At 41.5% G+C, this 11,163-nt stretch overlaps 1 protein-coding gene across 1 annotated transcript; it reads right to left on the bottom strand.

The window, feature by feature from the left end:
- Positions 1-222: 222 nt before the first annotated feature.
- Positions 223-10,814, bottom strand: gpr63 (G protein-coupled receptor 63). The gene is made up of 2 exons (XM_049590797.1): positions 10,351-10,814; positions 223-5,403 (listed from the first exon to the last, which is right to left on the bottom strand). The coding sequence occupies exon 2, from the start codon at positions 5,286-5,288 to the stop codon at positions 4,071-4,073; it is 1,218 nt and encodes a 405-aa protein (XP_049446754.1). The 5' UTR covers positions 5,289-5,403; positions 10,351-10,814; the 3' UTR covers positions 223-4,070.
- Between the last annotated feature and the right edge of the window lie 349 nt (positions 10,815-11,163).

The following is an 11,163-nucleotide window of genomic DNA, read 5'->3' as shown; positions in this document are numbered from 1 at the left end:
AGCTAAAACACGCCGTCCTTTCCCCGTGACTCGTGATTCCAGTGGCGAGAAAAGACGTATGGTCAAGTCAAACCCAGCAGCGCCTGTATTCGTCATACAATATTAAAGGAAAAATTCACCCGTTTATACTCTCACACAGTATGTGCCATTCAGTGCATTCTAGGAGTTATAAAAGTGTTGTAATTTATAGTTTCCTTCAGTCAACTACTTCACTTAAAAGGCTTCTTTTTTTTTTTTTTTTTTTTTTTTACCCAGAATGACATTGCCTCCCCCTCACAGAAGAAGTTTGTACTTTTGGTTGAGTAGGTGGACAAAGAGCCGTAGCTGCAGTGATAGGATTACAGCAGCACAGCAAGTTTATCCAAGGTTGAATTCTCAGCTGGTAATGTCTTCTTGCTGAGTCTGCTCTGCAGAGTAGAGCTTGGTATTGAATTTAAATATCCTTTGTACCAAAAGCAATATGTCAGCAGAACCAAGTATTAAAAACCGTCAAGTATCAAAAACTGGCACCAAATATTTTGACAGTTTGGTATCCTTGTTGACTTTGAACAGATAGTTCCTGACTTCAACAAAAATTTAGCCAATTTTTCAGCCCAGTCCCCAGAATAAAACGTTGGCACTGTACAAACATCAATATGTTACATTTGTACATTTCATACATATCATATCAACATTTCTTAAGTGACAATTCCAACACAATGAAGTTCAGGTTACATGTATATGTATATGAACTGAATTACTCATCAGGAGGTCAAGGGGATGGTGGATAGCCTGACAGATAGGCGAACATCTGCAGACCACTGTTTGAGAACAACTAACATCACAAGTGGATATTTTGGACAATGTGTCTGGACATTTCCACCCATGCTTGTTGCGACACTACCAGGTTTTTTTTTTTTTTTGATGGCAGGTTGGGACATTTCCAACCATTTATGTTGTGACAAAACCGGGTATGTTTAACAACATGTTGGGACATTTCTAGCCCTGCTTGTTGCAATAAATCCAGGTATTTTTTTTAATGACACGTCAGGACATTTTTAGCCGCTCTTGTTGCAAAATATGTATATACATAAATTCATGGGTACGGGCAGGGGTAAAAATAAACTACACTTGGGTGGGCAGCGGGCGAGAACAAAAATATATTATTTCAGAATAAAACAAATAAAAAAGATGTGCAGTATATGTCACCACTATCAAGCCGCAATTCCTTTTATTTTGAAAGTCAATGACACAAGTTGATCCTTTGACACCGTGGTCACATTCGCCACCGACATGGAGGACTCCAGCTATAAAACAATGCAGCCCGAGGATGAGGTGGCAGCTTACACCCAGTTCAAGACACCCAAGACACTCTTGAGGTTTTATGGTGGTGGAGGGAGCGTGCTACAATGTTTCCTAACCTGGCAGTCATTGCACAGAATGTTTTGCCATCCTGGCATCGAGCGCAGCCACGGAAAGAGACATCTTCTCTGATTTGTAATTCAGTTCAATTACATTAAAATAAAAGCAAGACTTTTATTAACGGGTGTGGGTGGGTGCAGCTTTGACTTAAACATAATGATGAGCATCGGTTCTGGTACTGAGCTTTACAGGTATGGGCAGGTGTGAGTTTTCAAAAATGGACCCGTGCAGGACTCTGCTGCACATGAATCACAACATTGTCACAACATAAAATTAAAAATAAAATTTAAATGTACTTAACCATGAAGTTAAGCATATCCACTACATTTCAAATGCACAACTTTAACATATAAAATGTACAATGTAACATATCCATGGTTTGCAGAAACATATACTGCCAACATTTACTCTGGCGTTTGGGCTGCATTTTTTTTTACACTGTATTTAGGCAAAAATGTTGTACGGTTGCTTGTGTTCACATATTTAACAAAAAAGAACGTTTGCATTTAAAAGAATAAAAGGTATTGCTACCAAGCCCTACTGAAGCTGCTGTTGGTGGAGATGAGTCTCTCCCTCTTCTATAAAACCATTTTTTTCTGTATGCTTGTTTATCTACAATAACTAAATCAGAGAAAAATGTACCTGTTGTTTGGTCTGCTGTTTGAGACTGAGACAAAACCGCCAGCGCAGCTGCCTTTCAGTTGGTACATGATGATATATGATGATATATGATGAGCTGAATCAAACAATCTCCACAGACTCAAAGGCAACTGGACTTCCAGTGCAGATGCAAAAATATCAACTATCATCTGCTGTATGAGGAGCAATTCTACATGACCTGCTGCCAACTGTAACTTAAATTAAATTAAGCAGAGACTGCAGCTACTTTCGGCACAGCCACCAAGTTTTTACCCTTTTAAAACGAGAAATAAATACCTATTCAGCTAAACACGACAGAAATTTAAAACTGACGTTTCACCAGTGATGCAGCCTCTTTGAATGGATGCAAAAACATCTTCCACACGCTGAGTCCAGTTGCCTTCACCTGTCTGACATCCCATGACCCATTGAGAATCTTCATACACACTCTGATTGTTGTTGAACTTCAGAGTTTAACAGGAAGTCAGAACAACATAAGCACTGCATTAAAACACTGCAGGGTCTTTGATGTGCAGGGCTTCAGCAAGGAAGTGCATGGTCATCCGGCAAAAAAGTAGACCCTGACTCAACTCTTGCAGTGTCATCGGGCAATGTACTGCACTGGTTGATCAAATATGTCGCGCACACTGGTAGATTATTCTGTAATGAGAATGGTTTAACTCCAGTCGTCAAGATAGAAGGGAAAATGATGATGGATGAACTTTCCCCAGTAGGGCCGGGTATTTATACTCAATGCCTGTTAGTGCAGACTGCAAGGAAGAGCTTTAAAACACAATGGGTTTTTGGTTAGTTGCCTGAAATTTTCCTCTTTTGTTTTATGACATATTATACGTCTGTAAATACACCACCACCGTGAATTTTGAAGCTTTTACATGTCTTAAGAAAAGTGATTGCTAACAAGTGGCTAAATGTGACTACAGGACGTCATCACTGCAAACGCAGCAGAGCCTTGTTGTGGTGGTGACGATGAAGTTAAGCAATGATCGCATACTTAATTTGTAGGCTAACGCTAGCTTTTAACCTCAAACATTTTTCTTAAATCATCCAAAATCAAATGGAAATATCTCATTGGTACTTTTTGCCGGGGGAACCAGGGCAATGTGTCAATGTCCGGTCGGCCTACAAAAAGACGTCGTCCCTGCAGCATTACATTGGGTACTTCATTGTGACTTTAGTACCAAAAGCTGACATTGAATATCTAATCAGATTCATGTAGTTGATATCAAAAGGCTCCCATAACAGCTAGTAAGTCAAACTTGAATTTTGAGTATTTTATCACAGACAGCAAATACTGGATTTACATTAACATTTTGCCACTACTGTATTTCAAAGTTCTTGTTTAGCTGTTTGTATTTTACATTTATCATTTGAAAGATTTGACTTATTTTGTCAAATACAGAGTTATGTCGAAAATAATGTTCATATTGCTCAAGTAAGGTCTCAAGAACATCCTGTTTTGGCACTGAAACTTGGGTAATGTATTGGAATCTTTCAAAAAACAGTGTTGTCAAAAATATCTACTTATCGATACTTACAATACTAAATATTTTGAAGCAGTGTCAATACTTATTTTCTGCAGTTTTGGTAACAGCTGCCCTTTCTTGCTATCTCTTATTGTTCGTGTTTACTGTTTTACTGCTAGTGAGAAAATTTGCCATCATGTTATAGCCATGTTATGTTTATCTTTTAATAAAAAATCAAATCAAATATCAATATTTTTCGAGGTATTGCAACTAAGTTTGAAACTCCAGTGTCGTGACGACACTATCAAACAATACACAGCCCTCTTTCGGTCAAATCATATCTAATGATATTAATTATCTTGGTGCGCAAGTGTTTTGGTGTTTGATGAGCCTTAAAACGTGCATGCCCCTTGCCTTTTTTTTAATGCAGTGCTGTTTTCATTCTGCCAAGAGAAGTAAACCACCAAACAACAAAACAGGCCCAGAATTGCAAGGTACATGATGTAAAGATGTGTTTTTAACAGTGTCGAAGTGTGGACTTTTCCTTTAGACCACCGTGCGATGCTCTCCGCATACATACACTGCGCTCGGCTGTATGCGCCTCTTCGTGTTGCCTGGCAGCTGAGGAAGAAACTTGAAGTACTTGGGCATCAGATCAAGGCAGGCATCGCGGAACTTCTTGATCCGCCAGTAGTAAATGAGAGGGTTTAGGGCTGACTTGAGGTAGCACAACCACAGGACCCATGTGCTAATTTGAAAAAAGCTGTCTTTGTGGTAGAAGCCATCGCTGAAGGTAGCTACCAGACTGTAGGCAGTGAAGGGCGCCCAGCACACTGTAAACACAGAGAAGAGGATGAGGATGGTGGTGAAGGCACGGGTCTTGAAGCTCATGTCTATGTTCATTTGGAAGGGCCTCTGGAGGCTCAGCAGGCCCAGTTTGCTGGCCTGGCTCAGACAGATGCTGTCTGGGTGGCTGTGGATGCGGATGGCGTTGTGGCGGATGGTGTTGAGGATCCCCATAAATGTGTACAGCATGACCATGAAAGGTAGGAAGAAGAAGACTAGCATTAGTATCAACACATAGGCGTGGTAACCAGGCTCAGCGCTGTAGCCAAATACACACTGAGGGGCCCTGGGAGGGATCTGGAGGGGAGGGGAACCGACAGCCAGGGGGAAAGAGAAAATGAAAGAGAGTCCCCATGTGACCACTATGAGCACTTTAGCTCTCTGTGGGCTCAGCTTATCTTGCTTCTGGACAATAATAAGAAAGCGGTCTATGCTTATTATAAGCAGTACAGCCACGCCCTCCATCACAAAGAACCAAAAAAGCATGGCTGAAACTCGACAGAAAACGTCTCCGAAAATCCACTGGGTAGTCACCACGGTAACCAGAGCGAAGGGCATGTTCAGGATGGCCAGCATCATGTCTGCAAACGCCAGGCTCGCCAAGAGGATGTTGATGGCCGAGCGCATGGCAGATCTCTGGTACACCATCAGGCACACCACCACGTTTCCCAACAGAGCCAAAAGCAGGATGGCGACCATGACGAAGCAGAAGAAGACCTGCAGAGGTAGGCCGACGCCTTGCAGGCTCTCCGGGGCCTCCGTTGTCGGCGTGACCGGCTCCGAGGGCAACCGGGAGCCCATGGAGATATTCTCCATCGACGGCCTCTCTGTAAGGTTCAGCAGCCCCGTAACGAAGCAGCAGAGACTGGCGTTAATGTCCCCTGCCTCTGGGAGGGGAGCAGTAGTGGAGTGAACCATTCTTCCCCAGGGTGAACAGGCATCGTTGCTGGTGAGCTCACGCTAAACACGATGCCATAGGTGCAGATATTCCCAGCTCAAGATGACATGGCGGCGTCCTCATGGCTGCGAGACCCTAAGATGTACACAAAAATGTAATGAATGCCAAGTAAATCAAGAAAGGGCATGTGAAAGCATCATTTCCATCAAAATTCCCCTTGGAGTTGTAATGACAGTGAGCCTGTAATACATTCAGGGTTATACGCCTGCATCTCCCTACTTAATTCACACTGCCATGATCTCTCTCAAACCTGTAATCTACCAGAATGAGACAAATTATTCAGATTGACACTAAAAGCAGTGTTTGGATGCTAAACTTAGTTTCAAGGTGTTTGAATTTGCATGCCAGACATTTCCATTCGATTTACATGCAGACTATTTCGCGTCCTATAACAGAAGCTAATCACTATTCCCTCAACTTCCAATTTTGTATGTATTGATGCATGACGGATTCAATTACAATGTCATGATTAAAGATAAAATGAAGCGTGGAAGTTGCACACTAAAGCCTTCCTTTCATTTCTGCACAACACAGTGTATCAGAAAATGTGTGTAGGCTGAATTTCATTACATTTCATGACCTTAAATGAAGTTTAAACATTTGAAATTAATCTGAAAGCTACACACAATTAAAGTTAAAAAAGTTAACATTGAAAAAAAAAAAACAGGTTTATTAACTGTTAAAGTGAGCGAGAGAGATGGTAGATCAATGCCTGTCTTATGTCTGTGGTGCATTAAATAGTTTTGTAACTCCACTTGGACAAAGTTAAACACAATTTGTCGTTTTACGGGATGCTGTGGAATGGAACTATTTTTGGGCAAACAATAGCCAGGTGCAGTGTCGGTGCACAGCTTCTTGTCGTCAAAGTGAGGCTGATATGTTTGCTATCATCGAGCCTGTATAGAGACCAAAATCAAACCCTGTGCTCACTGAATGTATCTAGAAAACCACACTGCAGCCAGAGACGCAGCACAGAAGTGCTGGGCGGATGAATACACTGCTGTTCATCAACAATCTGTTTATCTCTCATGCTAAATTATGCTAAGTTAGGCTAACCTTTTCCTGAAAACAGCTATATTCTCAACACACCAATATGAGAGTGCTTTTAAAGCTGGAGTAGGCAGTTTTCTGGAAAGGAAAAACAAACAAAACCAGAAGATCTGAAGATCTCCCCTCTCTATCCTAAGCCCCTCCCACTAGATGACCATGACCCGGTGTTTGCCATACATGGATTCATTAAACCTTTTTTCATTGTAGAGCTCTCTCTGTTAATCTACCACACTGCACAATCCCTCAGCCTCACTCCCCACCGCTGTGGACTGCCTCACCAGGGGAGAGCGGGCAGCAGCTCTGGGGGACGGAGATTTGGTCGGCACCTATTGAAAATCAAACTGAGCTGTCACAGCTGGATTTAACCTGGGTAATGGCAGCAACACAGTCACGGAGTCAGGCCATATGGTCCCCCAGCACTGCTGCCCACTCCCCCCCTAGCAAAGTGGTCTGTAGCGGCAGGAAGTGAGGTGGAGGACACACTTTAATTCGAGGCTCTAGCTAACAATAGCTACATTAGCGTGATCTTGATGCTGCAGCTTGATGCTGAGCCTTGTCTCCAGTTAGCAGAAGGCTAAACTTTTAACATTTTTTCGTCTTCCTTTTTTGGGTTATGATGCAGTTGTTGCTATTGCTGGGAGAACAACCCTCCACCATTCAATCAGGCTTTTACTTAAGCGATGTGTATGCACGCACATCTGCATTTGTAGCACAGCCAATAGGAGCACCCTCTTTCTAAAATGTCCTGTGATTGGCCAAAAGCTCTCATCACGGCCTAGATTTTCTAAAGCCTGAAAACAGAGCCAAAAGGAGGTGCAGAAGTCATTTTCTCACAGATCACTTGAATTAAAATTCATTTAAAGGTTATGACGGGATTTTTGACACCAACATAAAACTGAATACCCCAGCTTTAACCTTCTCATTTCATCTCAGAAAGAAAGAAAACATTGCCATTTTTCCATATATAACGGGAAAGCATTTGCCTTAAAGGAAATAAAACATCTCCCCTGTTTGCCTGACATGTGATAAGAAACCCTGTGAAAGTGCTTTTCTTAACTGTTGCCAGTAACCACCAGCCAGTGTTCAACTGGGGACAAGTCAAATACTGCAATAAAAACCCCTTATCACTTGTATAAACATTGGGCACTGTTATTTCAGACTGCCTGGTATCATTTACAATGGCTAAGCAGCAAATGGCAAATAAGAAATGTGTTGTAGAAAATAGTCCATTTGTAAATAATTAAAATGATTCATTTGCACATAAAGTTTTTCATTAGTTTGTAGGCTTGCGTGGGTGTAAAAATCCAGCAAATACAATTATAGGCAATTATTATGAGAAGAGTGGATGTCAGCCTTTTCTGTATCCATGTTAGGTTGGATGTTGCTCTGATACCTGGATATGTAGCCATTCAACAGATAGCGTTATCTCGTGTCACCAAGACAGTCAAGAGAGAAAAGGCTGCAGTAAGGAGATAAACAGGCTGGCGGCAGTGAAGCCGGGAAGACTTTGCTATATTTATATGATGATGACAGGGGTATTATCTGCTGCAATTACCCACTGCTCGATCACAATGGAGACCTGGCGAATGAGGGCAAATAAGAAAGTGGTTCAATCTTGGCCTACTTCCTGCTCCATTCACCTTACATCCATACTCAGCATATTTTCTAAAGGACATGGGCATGGTGGATTACAATACTGAACATATGGTGCAGCAGTCTACCTCTACAGGGAAGTTAACACCTCATTTCCTTCCCTTCCTTTAGGGGTGAAGTGACCTAAAATGTTAAAATAGCCACTTCAGCCTCCAAGCAATCAAGTAAACCTGCAGTAAAAACGGATGATCGGGTACTCAGCGTTATAAACACTGGGAATTGTTCAAATACTGTATGTGGCAACGCAATTATGCAACGGAGAACTGCAGAGAGAATATGCTGAGAGCTTTTCAGCCTCATCTTGTAACCTTGAATCGCTAGGAAGTAGAATTAGGAGACAAAAGGTGTCCTGGAAATCTGCCAAGTAAATCCAGAGTGGTAAGATTTACTGGTTTATGGCTGTAACAACCTGTCAGAGAGAACATCATTTATGTCACACTGTTTAACACGGATGATGTGTCCAGTCCATCTGATCCCCTGCACATCACCTTATCATTAAACTAGCTTACTGCTGTTCTGTTTACTAACGCAAAATGGGCAAACCTAACAAGTCCTGCTGAACAGTAATGTTAGATAGTGGAATTTATTCAAACAACTTACCTGTTAGATTCGTTTAGAATGTATTTTTTGAGTGACAGTCCTAACAACAACTGAATACTTAAAGTTTCACTAATATAAATTAGCACTGAATTCATAGCAATGAAATATTGAAATTTTTTATCTTGAATTTTGCTGTCAAATTTATTAAATGCAACATCACTGAATTTCACTGCTTAAGTGACTGATTGGATCTAAAAATCACAACCTCATCACCAGAAATGGTTGGCATTGTACATTTCTGCAAACCACTAATATGTTACATTTGTACAATATTATTTAGCGGACATGTTGAACCTTTCAGTTTCAACAATGCTGTGGTAAAGTGTGGTTAGCTTCAGGCACAAAAACCACTTGGTTATGGATAGGAAAAGATCATGCTTTGCCTTGAAATACGTGGTTTCAGGGGCACAATACCTGCTGGAAAAGCAACGACGTCGGTAAGAAAACAACCACTTTTTGTGGCACTACTCCCACAGAAAACGTAGCGATATTACTGTGAAAAACAAGCACTTTTAATGGCACAATCGCCACTGGAAACACAGTGATGGGTCTCTAAAAAGTGTCCACATGTGGGGGCTAAAAAGCCGCTGGAAACACAGTAGTGGGTTTCTAACAAACATCCACATTTGGGGACTAAAAAAGCTGCTGGAAACACTGACAGGTTTCTAAAAAACGCCACATTTTGGGGACTAAAAAGCTGCTAGAAAAAGATGACGAGTTTCTAAAAAAAGATCCACATTTTGGGGCTAAAAAGCCACTGCAAACACACTGATGGGTTTCTAAAAAAAAAAAAAATCTACATCTGGGGGCTGAAAGGCCACAAGAAAAACAGCGATATTTGCTACCCGGTTTTGTTGTTCTTTGGTCTTGAACAGTGTCTGTATCTTGGTGACATGCCATCCTCCATCCCCTCCACCTCTCAGTAACCAAGTCAGCTCATATACTTTATCAAATGCAGGGTCTTCTTGGTTTGCAGAAACGTACAATGCCAACATTTTCTTCTGGCGAATGGATGTATTTGCTTGACTAAATGTCATTTAATTCTCTGTGTAGGAGATGTTTAATTTGTGTAAGCACCAAGCCTAGTTTGTTTACTTTTTGTGGAAGGTTTGATATGTGCTGTTATACACAGAACATATAAATCAGTGCAGTATTCTGACTATAACAAATCCTAAGCTAGCAAGTGGCCATTTATTGGACACATGATGCTGGTGTCCCTGATTCAGATTAAATCATATTCACATGGCAAATCACATCTAAGCATTTCAACACCTGATGGTAAATCTGTAAGAAAAGCTCAGAGGTGTCTGAAAATTGACTCGTGCGTTAGGAAAATCAATGTCAAATAGAATTACACCTCATTCAGACCAGGCTTTCACTTCATCGACCACCAATAAGAGCAATTCAGGCCAACCGCAGCAGCCCCACTGCTCGCCTTGACTCTAACAGTGTGATAGCTTATTTTGAAGAGATTGAGGAATTTATACAGCCTCCTGTGTTCCGTTGTTATGCCACCAAAATGGTTGAGACGACAAACAGTGATTCATGGAGAGTCCATGGAGAGTTACATCTCTGTGGACGACGAGAGAGAGAGCAGTGGGTGTTTGGAACACAGGGCCAACATTTACAGCGTCATGCCGGGATTTAAGCGACATATATGAGAAATAATATTGTCATTGTGCTGCTGACAGACCCTGGTTGGGTTTCCTTAGATATTACCTGCTTCAGTCTCCCACGTTGGAGCTCAGGAGCGGGTGAAGTGCTACAGCTCAGCCGTCCAAATGGTGCATCTGGCCGCCCAAAACGCTTTCTCCTCCTCGTTGTAGTCAACAAATAAAACAGACCAGAAATGCCTTTAAAAAATAAAGGCCCTTATCTGTGTAATTTTAACCAACAGTGCGACAGCCGGTGATGCCAGTAGCGTTACCTACACAACTGAAGTCGTAGTTAAAGTAAAAAATCCGCATTTGGTCAGTCTCGCTTTGTTTCCAGAGGCGCACGAGCGACACTGCATTGATTATCCACGTTTTTATGGCAAGAATAAATATAAAGCTTCTTCTTCATTCCTTTTTTCCTTCATACAGATGTGAGATGTAAGCATCCCCTTCTCCAGCACCGAATGTATCAGGCTATGTATTGTATGTAGCCCAAATTATCACCACACTGTTACAAACTACACTCACTGTCGGCTTCATACAACAAGGCACCGGGAGTAAACATACACCACTTCCGGTCTGGACTTTCACAATAAGGGGGAAGTAGAGCCCATGTTAAGAAGTGTATGTGTAAGATTGATCTTTCAGGAAAAACAAACTGAAAATTTCTGCCACTACTTGCCTAGATGGACATTAAAAAAACAGACACCTGTTTACAAGGGGGAGAAACATGGCAGCTACTGAGCAGCTGAGGATTCAGCCAAAACCCAAGTATGATTACAGACATTTTGGGTGTTGATTTAATAATAGTGGTACAAATTTACATTCTACAGACATTAGACTTTGCCTGCTGTCTCTGATATTTTTAGACAAACTG

Source organism: Epinephelus fuscoguttatus, linkage group LG11 (genome assembly GCF_011397635.1).
Source record: "Epinephelus fuscoguttatus linkage group LG11, E.fuscoguttatus.final_Chr_v1".
NCBI lineage: Eukaryota > Metazoa > Chordata > Actinopteri > Perciformes > Serranidae > Epinephelus > Epinephelus fuscoguttatus.
This window is presented reverse-complemented; position numbering and strand designations above follow the sequence as displayed.